General features: G+C 45.7%; 1 protein-coding gene across 5 annotated transcripts in view; it reads left to right on the forward strand.

Moving 5' to 3' along the window:
- The window catches only part of ZFHX3 (zinc finger homeobox 3), a 180,705-nt gene that overhangs the window by 145,058 nt on the left and 18,725 nt on the right, over nucleotides 1-16,922 (forward strand). For all 5 annotated transcript variants that reach the window (XR_002829864.1, XR_002829865.1, XM_023756008.1 and 2 more), the window contains exons 6-7: nucleotides 7,637-7,770; nucleotides 7,914-8,114. Coding sequence is in view for 3 of the 5 variants with exons in the window: in XM_023756008.1 (XP_023611776.1) it covers nucleotides 7,637-7,770; nucleotides 7,914-8,114 (335 nt within the window). In the remaining 2 variants the exon portion in view is untranslated. The remainder of the gene's footprint in view (nucleotides 1-7,636; nucleotides 7,771-7,913; nucleotides 8,115-16,922) is intronic.

Raw genomic sequence — 16,922 nt, forward strand, 5'->3', positions numbered from 1 at the left:
CAAGAAGTCCTTGGCGGATCATGGGGAAGTTGATTTGTTAGGGACACTGAAAACTTAAGGTCAGAGCTCTCTGTGTCTCGTCACCACGCTGGACCCAGATTTTATGTGTTTATGTTCACAAGTTCAGTTTCACTCTTAATACTTAGTAAGTTAGGAAGATAGGTTTACAGAATGGAGAAAAAACTGAAGAGTATTGTTACATTCCAGTCTCTGGGAATCTGCCCTGTGTTAGGGCTCAGAGACCCCAGTGAACCTAATTAGTGTTTGATTCGATGGGGACTGGGTGAGCTTCTGTAATTAACTTGGGCCTGGCCCCAGAATGGCCCACACTGCCCCTTGTTTTGACCTACATCTTGTACCTCTGGACTTTTTCTTCTGTCAGTTCACGTGCCTCTTGGAGAAACCTCTGGTTTTCTCCAAGTCCACGGTCGTCACAAACCTGTAATTAAGCCCAAGGGCAGTGTGATCCTGCAGACCCTGTCCGCCATGCTCACAGGACACGACCACAGCCGCCGGTGGCATCTGTGCACAGCCCACGAGGCTCTGCCAGGGGAAGACAGGCTGCTTGGGGGGAGCTGACAAGAGGCCAAAGGCAAGCAGGCTGATACCTCAGAGTGAGGCACCAGCTCCTGGCACAAGCTGGGCTCATGGTGGCAGCCCAATGTAGACCTTATTAAATAGACCATCAGCCAATATTGGTCTCAATGAGGTGGTGGCTGGTGGCTCTGAGGTGGTGGCTGGTGGCTCTGTTTTGCCTGGTGGTTCATTCAGAAACCTGACACAGACGGAGCAAGGTATCTTGAAATAGTTCAAATCAGTGTAGTTAAGCAGCTTTATGCATATTTCAACAAGGAATTAGTGCAACAGATTGATGCCTCTGATGTAGGGCTTAGCACTATTTTCTCCCCAAAGATGCAGAGCCACCAGTCAGCCTGGGCCCACCACTCCACCTGGGGCCGCTGACTGGGGCCGCAGTGGGCCCCCAGCCTGGCACGATCCCCCACGCCCAGCCTGCTGACTGTGGGCACAGGGCCTGGTGTGGCTCCCTGCATCTTCCCCAGGGCTGAAGCACAGGCTGGTGTGGCCTGCAGGTACCAAGACCTGGGAAGCCCAGCGGGATGTGCCCTCTTTTCACAGATTCTCTTGGACACGTGGAAAAACCAAGACTTCCCTCAGCCAGGCAGTCTGTCGTTGCTCTGGATCACACTGCAGACGGGCCCATGGAGGTTATTCCTTCCGGATTTCTTTGAACAGTGTCTGTGTTTGTTTTAGAGTGGGCAGGTTCATGGGGGACAGCCATCTTTAATCTTTCACCACTGGCCTGAGGGAAGACCGACTCCACGCCTCGCTGGGAAGGGAGAAGCCCAGCCTCGTGTTGGTCAGGGCGTGAAGGTCACCCCACTGGGCGGGCAGTGCGTGCGTCTCTCTGCTTCCCACAAGTTCCCCGAGTCCTCTCGGAAACATCGCTAAGTGCTTGGTTGGAGGCAGAAAGAGACCCTGCATGTTTAAAGGCCAAGTTGGCAGCAGCTTGTTCTCTGTGTTAGGGGAGGAAGAGAACTTAGCCAGCATGCTGGCCGCTTATCAAGTGCAGTAGCTCCGCAGGAGATGCAAAGAGGAAATCCTGGCCTCTCCTCTGGGGAGGGCCTTGCGCGCGAATGCCAAGAGCAGCTCCACTTTCAAGGACAGTATGAAGACCACGAAGTCCAACAGCACAGACGGCCTTAGGAAAAGCAGGCATTTCTGCTGTGTAGGATAGTCCGAGGCCCCGAGGAGCTGAGGGGGGCGGCTGTGGAAGGCGCACACAGCACCTTTCATTTCCTGTTATGAGCTGAAGGACCATTTTCAGATCTAGCGAGGCTTCCATGTCTCATGTGCTGGGGTAGTTGTCCCAACTCAAACACTGAGGATGGAGCTGTATGAGTTTTTTCCTCTTTGGTCAATGGTGATAGATCAAAGATTGCTGTAAATTTCTGGGGCAGGTGGCAAGCTGGTTTACGGAACACAAGGCGATGAGAACCTCTGGCTTACGGAAAGTAGCATGAATTAATAATCATTTAATTGGCTCCTCCATTATGTTGCTGGTTTGGGAGATGGAAGTTTAGATGGAGGGGCTGTCAGTGGTACTTTAGCTAAGAGTCTGATGGTTGAGAAGTGGGGGTGGCGGCTGCCCTTGGCCTCTCTACAAGGATGAAATGTCAGGCAGCATCCCGGGCCCTCAGTGGGCTCACCTCAGGGCCCCCAAAAGGCAGAGGGCCAGCACTTTGGTGAATACCAGCTCCAAGTACCACTTCACCATGAAGACAGGAAATGCAGAAGGCATTTCCCAGCAGCTTGGATAGCTCACTGCGTCCCAGGGTCTCCCCAAGGGAGGTCTCTGGCCAAAGGGAGGCTGGCCTGCAGCGGAGAACGCCCACCATGCCAGCAGCCTGTGGTGTGTTGCGTAATGAGATCTGCTCATGAAATAGAAATGAATTCTACGAGTACTTGTGGTTTTCTTGGAGGGCAAGTCAATGTCTTGGCTAATGATTAGAAAAAGCTAAAAACTGGGTACCTTAAGGTCCCATTTCTACTTTGTTTCAGTTTTTCTTCAGGTTTCTTTTTCATGAGGCAGCAGCCCCACGCCTTACCTGGCTTCAGAGTCACACAGACGAGGCGAGTGTTGGCATGAAGTCACTAGCTGGCTATGGTATTGTGCGTCTAACTCTGAAGTTTTCTGTTGCCAAAATTTCAGTGACTCGGATGTCAATTTGTTAGTGAGGATTTGAATTGGATGAGAAGTCATTCTAGGAAGAATGGTTTTATCAGGTGAAGTTACAGTGGCTGTGTTTCTACCATCCTTGGCACTTTATAAGACCTCTAAATTATACTATTCTTACCTATTCTTTAGTGTAAGTCAGGCTTTGCTAAGCTTGTTTTAATTATGCTAGGTGCTTGGAGCACAATAAAGCCCTATCTTGAAAATTGCAAACAAAACCTGCATGAATTTGGATTGACTCTCTTCCCTTCCCTACTCCCTCTAATTAGTATGTGAGGAGGAGTAGCTTTTTTAAATAAATATTTTAGAGGTTAAATACTTCCCAAACAAATGTGTTAAAAACAAAGGATATCTGGAACTTGATGTTTCTGTGCATACATGACTTTCCCTGAGGAGGCCATGCATTGATTACTGTTTTTCCCTTTGAAATGAAATTCTTTGGCCTAGAATATAGAGGAGTCTAAGAGGATAAAATGGAGAGCCAGGACTCAGGTCTGCCTCCCAGTATTTGTCAGGTATAGTGGCCAACCCATCACAGTTTAAGGGAAAGTGGTTGGTGGCTCTCGGCCTAAAAAGCCAACTTTGAATTTTCTGCCCTCCATAACAAGGACATGCCAGTCCCTTTGTGCCTCACCAGCCAGTTGGGTAAGGCAGCCATGACTCCTAACAGGCTGAGCAAGTGTTTTTTCACTCCTTGTAAAGTTTGCCTGGTGGAACCCACAGCTCACATCCTATCAGGTTTCAGCTGGGGTTTGACCCAGCATTCCGTTGTCACAAATACCCCGTTTGCCTGGCTTTATTGACTATGTGATCTATGGTGCATGCACTCACATGGGTCCTCGCCACATTTTTATCCCCTTTGAAGTGCCAGGAACCCAGCATGTTGCCTGTGGAAGGTTCATTGGGATTTAACAACATACTTTCGTATGACATAGCTGCCAAAATGGAAAAATTGCTTCAACCAGCAAAGTGAAAAAATACCACCTGGTGTTTTTCACAGTATGGATCCAAGTATCAACTTTTGCATGGACAGTTGAACAAAAATGGTAAAATATTTAATTATAATATTTTAGAATAGAACTACATGACAAACTGAGGAAATAGGAAAGTAGTCCATCATGCCATCACCCAAATGCAACATTTTCTTCTCTTATTTTTTATGTACCTATATCATGGAATAAAGCAAATTTTACCTTATTTTTTTCCCAATGAACATTCTCAGGGACACTTCCATATTGCTTCATAGCTGTCACTTTTAATATCTTCTGTTACCCACTAGAGTGGATATAGCATTATTTACTTAATCACATTAAAAAATCTACATTGTTCCTGGTTTATTTTGTCATTATTGGGAAAACGAGCACAGGTCATCATCCTTCAGGTCGTTTGCGTTTTTGTTGCCAGTAGAAACCCAAGTTTCCAGGTACTGTTTAAACCATGGCTACCTCAGGGGCATATATTTCCATTTCGCTAATGTGATGTCATAGTGGCCTTAAAGTGACCAGTCATTGATTTTTTAAATAATGTTTTTGAGACTGTGACATCTCTCCTAGAATTTAAGTCAAAGTTTAGAAAAGTCTCCAGAGCAGAAAACCACAGTGCTTTCTCTCTTGGTAGCCACACCACCTCATTTACATATACCTACAGTGTGCGCTGGTGACAGAACTGAAGGAGACATTGATTTTGAGAGACTGGCCCTTTTGAAGTTGCTCAGAGAGAAGCAGCTTGAGGAAACCGTAGACTGCCCGTGGCCTCGAGCAAACCCTCACCCAGCACGCTCATGGAGAACTTGTACAATAGTTTGCCTGCCTGCAGAACTATATAAAGACTTAGGTGCCACATCATTTTTTAAAAATATATTTTTATTGTTTTCAGAGAGGAGGGGAGAGGGATAGAGAGGTAGAAACGTCAATGACGTGAGAGAATCATTGATCGGCTGCCTCCTGTATGTCCCACACTGGGGATGGAGCTTGCATCTCGGGCATGTGCCCTGATCGGGAGTCAAACCATGACCTACTGTTTCATAGGTCGACGCTCAACCACTGAGCCATGCTGGCTGGGCAGTGCCACGTCTGGATGGGGACTGATATTTTAATGTCTGAGGTCAAGCTACGAGGGGGCCTGTCAACCTAGTTAGGTCTTAGGAGCAGTCCCCACATCACCCAGGGAAACACAGTGGGATTGTACGTGGGTGTTAATAGAATCTGTTGTAAGAATGGCATGGCTTTCTCTTTAAAGAAGGAACTAGTGAGCTGCAGGTGGCTAATGTCCACTTCTAGACAGATCTGATCTAAGATGAATTCAGGTTGTCTGGGGTAGAAATTTTTATACCAGTAGATGCAGCATTTCATATTGTGGCAGGGCTGTTTTGTTACTGGTGAGGAAGAGAAATGAGTGAGCGGTTTCATTTCTTAAAACACGTTACAAGAACTCCTTAGCTTGAGCTCACAAAGGAAGCTTTAGAATTCCAGAGCAGTGTGAGAGTTTGAAAAAAAAAAAGGTAATGAAAGTTCCCCTCTCCATGCCGGGGGAAAGAATAGTGGATTTTGAAACCAGAATTGTCACCTCTGCAACCTCGTCACAATTCATCTCGCGCTCAGCATTGAAAGAGGAGGATGGACTCTTTGGTCCTATGAGGAAGGGAAGCTGCACTGGGTTACACTGGGTTTGCCTTTCAGCTCCGAGCGAGGAGATGAGTTGGGTGGTGTCAGCCTCGGTGCCCATTCATTCACACTGCCAAGCAACTCACAACTGACAGTCGTTCTAAAGGGGGGGAGGGTGCAGGCAGATTGAGGGCATTTATAAGGTAGTGTCATGGTCCCGTAAAAGCAAGTGTTGTTTCAGGTCAGGCAGACTAACAAAAAGGCGGGTGGGTATTTGGAAGAGTATCTGTATCTCAGTTTGCTTCTATTAGAAAAGAAGTAGGTAGTGGCTCTTTCCTCACTATGTGCTCTGGCCCTGACCCAATGCCTCAGGTCAGGGATAGAAACAGGGAAGATGAGCAGATGACTAACAAGCATCTAAAGTGCCACTTACCGAGTGCCTCCACCTGCCCCATCTTTAGGGTGCACTTGAAGAGCTAATATATAGAGAGATAACCAGTAAGCAAAAATGAGAAAATGATGGAGAATAAGGAACCTTCTGGGGGTAGGGAACTTCAGTCCCCGAAATATTAAAGATTCCAATTGTGGGAGTGTTGAGGCAGGGGCCCCACACTGTGAGGTCTAAACCCTGAGACAAGGTTCCGCAGAATCAGGTCTGCGGGGGGTAGGAGATGGGAAGTGGGCCATGGGGGACCCTGTCTAGAATGTTACAGCACCTAGTTAATCGGCAGCCAGTCCATCACATTAAATATCCAGCCGTCATGTATTACCTTTCAAGTGAAAATGAATAACTCCCATTAAGAGCAAAATGGGTTTGAAGTCGATTCGAGACAGATTAAAGTACTGTTATGAATGTGTGTGTGGGGAGGAGGAAAGGTCTGTGTGTAATATGCTTGTCCTTGTACTTTTTAAATAATAGATGTCCTACAAACTTATGTAGACCAGGTTACCAAGATACTGGGGTTAAAGGTCACAAGATGTGAATTCAGGGAAGAGTGTCAACTTCCTGGAATATTTCCTGCATTTAGCAATTTTTTTTTCAAAATTATCTTGTGGCCTTATGATTTTAATGAATAAAATTGATTTATAAAATTGTTTATTAAAGCACATGTCTGTAATGACAGCATCTTGGTATCCATGTCCAAAAAGAATCTCAAAGCTGAGCAGTGTTTCCACGTGCCGGGTACCTAGGCTCGGGGAGACAGAGGCCATCAATTAGGCTTTCCAAACCAGTGACTTCAGTGCTGAGTCAAATTATTTTCCAACGGAGGGCAGTGGGGATGCATTTTCTCACTACCATCTTCAGGATATTTTTTCCTTGTTGCTTTTAGCAAAATTATAAAAAAATGGAGTTCCACATCCAAAACTAGCGAGAGAGCCAACCCCAGCTCCAGGCCAGGTTTCATAACGACAGATCCAGGGTCCGGCCGGGAGTGCGAGAGGGCACAGGCCAGGCCGAGGGACCCCACTGGTGCACAAATCCATGCACTGGGCCTCTAGTATGCATATAAGATCTTTGGTTAATCTCTTCCTTTCCTCCCCCCTACCCCCTTTCCTCTGAGATTCATTAGTCTGTTCCATGTTTCCATGCCTGTGATTTCCGCTCCTGCGTTGAGAACCTGCCCCCTGGTGGTCAGTGCGTGTCATAGCTACCAGCCGGTCTGCTGGTCACTTAGGCTTTTATATAGAGAGATTATGTATTACTTCCCATACAGACACCTGTAAGCCTACTTTTGCCTGCCCCGCACTTGTGTGCAGACGTCCATGTGAATGTTCCTCAGGTCACACTGATCGTGTCCTTCGTGATGTGCTGTGATTCCAGGAGCTGGGACAGTAAAGTTGGGGCATGTAGTTTATTACCTTTGTAAAACAGTGTCTGGTACTCAAGTTGATGAGTAGTTTTGGTGAAGCAGTTGGTGAGATTCTTGCACCCACCCTGTGCCCACAAGCGAGCAGATTGTGTCTTGATTGGAGGAAGTCAGAATAGACTGAATGAATTGAGCTTTATCCAACTCAGCCTTGTCATCCATTTCTTTACCATTTTTCCTTAGTGTTCAGCTGTTAAAGTAGTAACAGAAAATTCATGGGGCGGGGGGAAGAAACACTTGCTTCTTTTCCAACGTGCTTGATAAGTCAGTCTGGATGCTCATCCTGCTTGGATTTTGGTGTTTCAAGAAAATCCTGTGCTATAAATGAATGTTGATTTTCACCCAACACAAAGCCTCCAGGAGCTGGCCTGGTCTGGCTGCTGTATTGCATCTTCTGCTTTTTCTTCCAGCATCGTCCAGCCAAGCAGAAAAGGAGCTGACAGACTCTCCTGTAACCTCCAAGCGCATCTCCTTCCCAGGTAGCTCGGAGTCTCCTCTCTCTTCGAAGCGACCAAAAACATCAGAGGAGACCAAAGCGGAGCAGGTGAGGCGGGAAGGGGCTCTGCTGGTGGGGGTAGTGCTTCAGACACAGGTGGAAAGGAACTCTCGGGTGGGCGGGCTTGGGGCTGACTTGGTTGCCGGTGGGAACTGAAGACTCAGCCAGAGGAATGGGTGTGTTCCCCACAGATGTACCAGTGTCCCTACTGCAAGTACAGCAACGCAGATGTCAACCGGCTCCGGGTACATGCCATGACGCAGCACTCAGTGCAGCCCATGCTTCGCTGCCCCCTGTGCCAGGACATGCTCAACAATAAGATCCACCTCCAGCTGCACCTCACCCACCTCCACAGCGTGGCACCCGACTGCGTGGAGAAGCTCATTATGACGGTAAGACAGCCAGGAGCAGGATCCTGTGGCTCTCCTTTTCCCAGGGGTCAAAGGTGATGCAATAGCATGGACAAGATACTGTGTTGATGGATGAGAAAGTCAGTGTAGAGTTGGAAATGTCAAAAATGATCCTAGCCCTGGCCAGTTTTGCTAAGTGGTTAGAGCATCAGCCAGTGGACCGAAGAGTTGCAGGTTCGATTCCTGGTCAAGGGTGTGTACCTCGGTTGCAGGTTCCCCAGCCCTGGTAGGGGCGGGTGTGAGAGGCAACCAACTGATGTGTGTCTCTCTCATGTCGATGTTTCTTTCTCTCTCTCTCTACCCCTTCTGCCCTCCCTTTCTCTCCCCCCTCCACTCTCTCTAGAAATCAATGGGAAAAATATCCTCTAGTGAAGAAAAAATAATTTTTTTTAATGGTCTATTTCTGTGACTTTGTGCTACACTGTCTGCCTTAGATTTGGCATGACCGTGGCCCAAAGAGCTGAATACATATGTGTTTCTCAACCTTCCCTTTTCATCATCCTCTCCCTGAGGGATGCAGAGGCCTAGAGCAGTTAATCATTTATGTGAAGAAATTGTTATTCAGATTCTCCAAACCTTTATTGAGCAGGTCATGGTCTATGTTGCTCTTATATTCATTACTAGAGGCCCGGTGTGGGGTCCCTTGGCCTAGCCTGCGGGGATTGGGCCAAAACCGCTCTCCAACATCCCCAAGGGGTCCTGGATTGCGAGAGGGTGGTTCTCAGGTGACACACCCTGGAATCGGGCTTCCTCCTCTCTGGTTCCAGGTGTGTCACCTGAGAACTGCAGCTGCCAAGTCACGGCAGCTCCTGCTGTTGAGCGTCTGCCCTCTGATGGTGGTCAGGGAGCATCATAGCTACCTGTTGGAGCATCTGCCCCCCTGGTGGTCATTGTGCATCATAGCGAATGGTCGCTTAGGCTTTTATATATATAGATGCTCATTGCATCTTCACAAAAGAGTCTGACACAGTTACTTTAACAGCTGAGGAAACGGAGGCTCAGAGGAGTTAACTGACTTGATGTCCCTTGTAAGTGGCAGAGTTGAGAGTTGAACTCGCATTTTCCGACTCTAGGAGGGTAGCCCCTGAAACATGGGCATTTCTCAAGTGGACACTTTTATTCTCAAAGCAGGAAAACGGTCAGCTGGATAGCACATGTTGATTCATGCATGAGGGTTTGGCATTTTGAACATGATGCTGCTATGCCTGCAGGTTTTGAAAACATGGCTTTAAGTGGCCTTTATAAACACAGCCCAAAAGGTTAGTATAAAGATTTAAATCTAATTCTGATGTGAAGACTTTTCAAAGTACTACAGGTGACATGAATGTCTTACTTTCTATCTGTGTTGGGACTGCTGAGAAAGCCCTTTCCTGATCACTAGAGGAAAAACCACGGAGGAGAATCAGTCCCACCTCTAACTTATTTCAGCAGTGGAGTAATGGGAAATTAGTTTGCCTTTTCGTATGAAGATTCCCAGAGAGGTAGTCTGTTCAGAATTCCATCATGTAAAGTGCAAGTCACAGACATGTAACCTCTAGGCCTTTCCCATTCCATTTGGTTATGCAAGATTAACGAACAATGTTGAAAGTGATGTAACTATCATTGGTGATGCATCAGAGGACGTTAGCAGCCAATGGGAAACTCAAAGGTGACCTAGCATGTATTTCATTTCAGAGTTCTTTCAAGTAGAATTCACTCGCCGTGGGTATTATCAAATAGAACAGTGAACGTTGTCGAAAGTTTCTCTGTAAGTGAAAACCTCTCTGTGGATGGTGGGTCTCTGTAGATGTAACAGGTTTCCTTGGCATTCTTACCAGCCTTGCAAATAACTCCACAAGGGGGATTTTCTCAGGCCTCATTACATTTGCCACTGATGGCCCGGAACCGTGAGAGCCCAAAGGAACAGAGAGATATGTGGGGAGGAAAGCATTTTCTTTTTTCTAAAATATTTTTATTGATTTCAAAAAGGAAGGGAGAGGGAGAGAGGGATAGAAACATCAATGAGAATCACTGATCGGCTGCCTCTTCCACACCCTACACTGGGGACCAAGCCCTGACTGGGAATCAAACTATGACCTCCTGTTTCATAGGTTGACACTTAACCACTGAGCCATGCTGGGCAGGTGAGAGGGAAGCATTTTCAATACTTAATTAAATTTTCTTTTTGCTCAGGTGGTTATTTTTTCTGTTTAATATAAATCTGTTCTAAGGTTTGTGGGTCTATAGTAATCTGTATGACAGTAAGTTTCTTTTATATTTAGCTAAGGAATAGAATGTAAATTATTTTTCAAATATCCATTGTTTTTTTGTCATATTTTTATAATAGCAATAGTAAGGTACATTTCAGGTAGCAAGTCTGGTGGTCATTATGAATCTTCTTAATTTACCAACAGTCTTCAAGGGCAGGATGTGACTGTTGTGTTTGCTTGGGTACCAACCCCTAAGATATTTCTGGGTATTATCCACTAGCTGGCACCTTCTCAAGCAGTGATTCTCAATCTTTCCGGAGACTGGTGAAAACAATTCAGTAGCCTTACTGGGTTACTCTATGCATACTAAAGTTTGACAACCACTATTAAAACCTCCGTCAAGTATTACGCTTATACACAATTGTCTGTACAATGTCAGGAAGCATAGGGATGCCCTAAAACTCATCCATGGAACCAAGTTAATAAATACTGTCCTGGAAGAATCTCTGACAACATAATTATGTAGGAGAAACATGGTCCCTAGAGGGGCTGCACTTGGCACCTTGCACAGAAATCCCTGTGCACCTCATCTTCCCATAGCAGGTGATGGAGATGTTTTCTAGACATTTCTGAAAAGTGTGCAAATTGTGGGAAATGTGCTGATTATAGGATGTTGATTTGCTGGGAACAAGAAAAAGTGAATGGATTCAGAAGTAAAGTTGAAAGTTGTGGGAAAGGTAATCATACAAGGGTTTTCCTCTGTGCTTGGAGGTATAAGGATGGCTTAAAGGTTCTCTTTGCATGAGAAGATGGAGTCATTGCATGGCTGTCAGTACTGAATTGGTTTTTCAAGTAATGAGGCTGGTTTTATATGAAGTGTTTCCACCTTGATCCTTTAGCTCAGTAGGAAAAGATGAGCAGCCAGGGCTGGAGGGGAATTTGTGGCCGGACCTCAGGGGGAACTCAGACTCTAGCTTGAGGGCTGGATCTTGGTCTCTGCCCTGATGAATCAAAGCAGATACCACTCTCCTTCCTCTGGAAAGTTTGGTGTTAAAACGGAATTTTCATTTGTTAAAACGAAATGATGATAATGAACTTGTGGTTAAAATCCTGCCCCTGGAGGGTATTTTACTGTCATTTCATGAGAAAACTGGCCATGGGGAAGTATTGGTGAGGCTTCCTGACCGTATATCTCTATGTTTCTGGCCAAGTGGAGGAGGGAGTCTGAAAACAGCATGATGAGAAATGCCCCTCAAATCAGAGCTCCATTTTTTTTAACCATATTATCAAGGAATGGCCAATGCACGGCCATTCATCCTCCAAGGGGAGAAAGTCGTGTCTGCTTTGTCCCTGAGTGGTTGCGATGAATGGCAGGAAGAGGAGTGAATCTTCCTTCTTGCCAAGTGGCTTGACTAAGTTAGCCGCCTTTGGCTGCTGAATAGGAAAAGCTGGCAAAATTCACTAAATAGACAGTTCCTGGCAGACATGGGGTGTGTCCAGGGTATCGAAAGCTATAAATTCTGGTAAATATTTTTTGCTGTCTGGGTCCAAGGTCTCAGGATATGGTTTGAATTGGGTTTCAGTCCCTCTAAAAGTAAATTCCACCCTGATAAATGGAAATAGATTACTTTCTACACAATGTCTTTCCGTTCAGTTGTAAATGGAGAGTGTTTTGAGGAGGCTTCATTTAATAATACCTTATCAGACAGCTTTCAGGAACCTGCAGTGTCTAATATGTCTGTTGCTATGGTAACAGCTGCTTGCTTATGCTCTGCATCTCATATCTGTGTCTTCCATGGGTCCCCTTCCTTTTACTGATGAAGGGGCTTGAAAAATATTCTCCATTGGGAACAACTGCAGCTCTGGCCCTGCGCTATGGAAACTGCACCCACGGCACTCCATTCTGCTCGGCCCATTGGAAACCGAGCTCCAAAGGGTGTCATTAGACATGTCACATGAAAGAAAAATCTATAAAGCTTAAAAGGCAATGAGACAAGTGCCCCTCCAGACCTGACTGAGCAGCCCGCCCCCAAACTCCGTTCCACAGACCTGGCACCCACTTACAGAAAACTCGGATTTCAAACCCATGTGGGGACTTGGAGCTACTGGACTGTGTTCTCACTTCCCCACTGACTTGGGAAAGGAGTATTGAGGACGTGGGGGGGCATGTTTTTGGCCGGAAAAGAGAATGGGAAAGACCACCTACCATGCATTTCAATACTCTTAAATTATTCTAATTGATCACTATCGCTCTAAGTGACAGGCCACACCACTGGGATCCTGGAACATTAATGTCAGGAAATTGTCTTTGTTCCTTGATCACTTAACAAAATACAACCTCGCGGTGGACATGGGGGTTGGCCCCTGAGCATCCCAGGAACACCTTTTTCGCTAACCCTTTATCTTCTCTCTCTTTGCTGGTTTTTAATTCACTATTTTTTGTACATGCATAGGTTTCCCTTCACTGCCTGCAGCTCTCTTTCTCTCTTGTGGGAGCAATAGTTTTTCTCCTGTGATTTTTTTTTCCGTCAGTATCTATGTTTCTCTGGGCTTGTTGTATGCCTGTGCTTTTGTGAATCTCTGGGATAGGCTGGTCTACCCCACCTCCTACCCTCCCACTGGGGCTATTGGGTGGCCACTGCCCTGGGGCTGTCGCACCCGCCTGGGTACCAGCTTTCTTACTTTGTCTCCATCTCAGAGGAAAGTAATGAAAATAATCGGGCTTCATTAATTCCAAGCCCTGTGAGATGATAGCCATTTGGAGCCTGTTTGCCAATTAGATGGTCTAAATTAGAAGTGACCTTGGTATACTGCCACTGCTTGCCTCTCTCAGTCTAATGAAGCTCTTCTCCAATTCATTCTCCTTCTCGGCTCTCTTTGCTGTCTGTGTGTTCTCTCTCTCTCTCTCTCTATCTCTCTATCTCTCTATCTCTCTATCTCTCTCTCCCCTCCCATTCACCTCCATTTTCAGTCTTTGTCATTCTTAGTTTTTAAGATCTGGTTCATGGCCATGTTTGAGTCTGTCTTTGAGTCTGTCCCACATGAAAACTAACGTGGCCCTGCAGTTTTTCCTCATGGGTTTTATGTTTTTTAAAAAGGGAAAGACAACCACATACAAGACATTTTAGAAAGGAAACAAGTCAGAGAAACCCCTCTAGACTCCGTGGTTAGTGCCAGCCTAGTGAGGGAAGGAAAAAACCTCTGAAGTTGTGCTGCCAAGAGGTGCCCTGGTTTGCTGGCTGCATTAGTGCAGAGACCAGCTGGCAGGCCCCATAGGCCCTCGAGGTGCAGGAGAGGAGTGAGCAACCCGCCTCTCCCTGGAGCAGTCAGCTTGAGCTGCACCACTAGCTGGAATGCTCAGCTTTGGAAGCAAGTAGGTTTTAACTTCATGCTTAAATGTTTCTAATAGAACCAGTACCTCATTCATAGAGACTGGCCAGGTCTGTGCCAGGAAGGCCTGGGTCCAAGGACCCCCCCCCCCCCCCCCCCGTCTGAGGTTCTTCTATTGATTTTCACTGACAAGTGAAGGATCTGAGGCTTATTTGGGAGTCTAGGTTTTGGCAAGCCTATACTTTGACTTGGAAAAGTGAGCCTTTCAGAAAGAAGCCCCACTTAGGCGAGCAGTGCTAAGGCAGGAGGGTTGAGTGTCTCAGAGAAACCAGGTTCAACACTTTCTCTAAGAAAACAGATCTGCTTTCCAACATGTGGAACTTGTTGGTTGCACTGATCTAACCTCACACAATGGCTTTGAGAGGTGAATTTGCATGAACAGTTCTATAAGACCTTAGCAAAGTAGACCACATGGCTGCTCAGGGTGTTGTATTTGGCTGCTCCACATCCGTGACCTGGAGAAAGCAAGAAGGGTGGAGGGCTCCTTATAATTCCAGCTGCTTCTATCAAGAATGAAGAAACACTGGTGACCTCTTCCTAATGTCATAGTGGGGACCAGACCCACATCTAACCCTCTGGGTTTTATAAGGGTGTCCTTGGGGCGTTAGGGTCCACTGAGCTCATAGAAATTTGAAAGGCATTAAATCATAATAATAATGGTGAACTGAAGAGAACTAGGTATTTATGAACCCATGTCACCTCTCCTTGTATTTAAGAGCAGTTAACTTGAGTTCATGGATTTCCCTCTAAGGAACCTGTGATTTCCTGAAATTATCTGCACTAGTCTGTGTGTGAAAGTGTTTTTCTAGTAGTCTACAAGTTTCATCAAATTCTCTAAAAGGTTAATTATTCTGGATTGTGAGCTACTTGGGCACAGGGACCTTGTCATGCTCTCACAAGCAGGTGGCACAGGGACCCTGTGCAGTGTTTAGTGAACGATGGTCAGATTGAAAAGATGAGCAGAGTCACATGAGGCTCTTCCTTTTCAACAACTAAGCTGCTTTGGCATTGCTTAAGCTTGGAGACTGTCAGTGTGGAACTCTTCTGTTGCTATTGTTAGATATGAGAATTGCTTAAGCTTGAAGAATTTCAGCATCAGAGCAAACTCCACATTTCTGGTTATACATGAGACCTGTTTACTTGTCAGGAAGATTAGAGCCGCTGTTTGTTTTTGAACTTTCAGCACCTGAGCTCAGCTTTTATACTACATTCCCATCAACTCTACATACTTTGGAAGGAATGTAGTGGACTTGGCTCAAAAGAGTGGGAGGAACACATGTGGTATCTGGGCCTTCAAACCTGTAAGTCTTGCCCCATGTGTGTTTAGGTAACTACTTTTATCTACCTGTATCTTTAGGGATATTAGAATAACTTCAGTTCACCTCTTCTAATAGGTTAATAAGATCACCATGGAACTGCCTTTAGATGGCCAAGGCCAATCTTGAGTGACCCAAATTCTGAGGAAATAATGTGTCCAATCAATTGAATTTTCATACCAGAAAAACTTCGTTTTACTTTTGGTTAAAAGTCCGTTTTAATAGTCTCGGGTATCCTCTATACATTAATGGGTAGAATATGGGGACATACTTGAACACGTTTATCAGTATACAGATTATTAGAAAAATCAATCTATCTGGATGGTAGTGTCACTGTAAAAAAGTGTAGGTGTTTGGACTTATTGGTACTGGTATCTGGCCAAACCTAAAACGTTTTGTTTGGCTTTGAGTCTGGAGTAGGAGAGAGGGCAGAGGGAGACAGGGAAGAGGGAGAGAGTGTATGTGCATGTGTGCATGCATGTGCAGTGGTGCTGGTGGTGGGATTCAGTTAGTGGAAGGCGAGGTTTGGGTACCTTTGGGATGGCTTTGGTTAGATTGTAGCCAGGTTTTGTTGTCTCAGAAACCTATACTCCGCAATGCTCCTCTAAAGGGAAGGTCTTTACAGAAGAACTGTGCCCAGCAGTTAAATGACTGCCTTTCCAACTGACTTTCAGCTCTCCATCGGATACTGTGGCTTGGATAGTCTGAACCTTGCACACAGTTTAAAAAACAGGGGGGCGGGGTGTGCCAAGGCAAGTTTTGAAGGAACTGTGCCTTTGGCCAACTCTCCTTTCCTTAGAACTCCTCAGAAAGCTGTTGGCAGGACTAAATTTATGGCTTTACGCAAAAGCATGCAAACTTTTGAGTGGAAAGCTCTGGGAGCTGGTAGGAGAGGGAGGAATGGACACAAGCATGGGAGGGGTCATTCGTGTCTGAGAGCTGACACGGGGCCCTCCATCACCTGTGCAGCAAGGAGGCTTCTCTTCTCAACCTCTCTGTTCAGACACAGGTGCAGAGAGGCCTTACCCGGACTTCTAGATCCTTAGGATTCCCTTTAGGGCTCCTCCTTTTTGCCTCCTGAGAATTTCTTGCTCGTTAAAATTTTATATACCCAGGCTTCTTTTCTTCTGAGGGAGATGCTATAGATGAGAAGATGCAGGTAGATAAAAGTAATTACTTAAACACATATGGGGCAAGACTTACAGGTTTGGAGGCCCAGATTAAGATGCAGAGGAGCATGTGAGGTTGATGATTATATTTCGGGGAGAGTTAATTGATGGAAGGTGAAGGCAGACAAAGAACCGCTGCTTACTGCCTTCTTGAATCCCAATCAGGAATTATGATTAAAGTCGCAGCGAGACAACAGAGGGCTGATGAATTGGTGTCTTTTTTTTCTTTTTTTGCCGTCATTCACACTTGATTGACTTCAACCTTTCAAGTGCAAAAGTCTCTCTTTTCCATTATTATTCATAGCCATCTGAGTTTTTCTAATTAAAGTGTATGAAAACAATTACTGATCCGTCGTACTGAGTCTGTTAGAGGGGATGTCTGCCTTACTGTAATGCGTATAAAAAGCCCCCAGTTTTCTATAATGATGTGCAGCTGAGGTGTTAGATAATTTTATTCTTTTTTACTCTGTAGGGCTTTTTTTTTATTTCTCATGATTCATTTTTCATAATTCCAAAAGATCCCAGGAAAGGACTGATCCTGCCGCTACAACTGAGAAAGGAGGTGGGGGGGTCTTTTTTCCTTTCCCTTTCTCCGCCCTCTAGCCCCCAACCTTGTGCTCCCCCTCAGCTGAGGACTATAAATTAATCGGTGACCTTTCACTTCTTGGTCTCCTGCTGGACTCCCTAACCACACTGGTCAGAAATGCTTTCTATTAAAAAGAAAAT

This window comes from Myotis lucifugus, unplaced genomic scaffold (genome assembly GCF_000147115.1).
Source record: "Myotis lucifugus unplaced genomic scaffold, Myoluc2.0 scaffold_88, whole genome shotgun sequence".
In the NCBI taxonomy this organism is placed as follows: Eukaryota; Metazoa; Chordata; class Mammalia; order Chiroptera; family Vespertilionidae; genus Myotis; species Myotis lucifugus.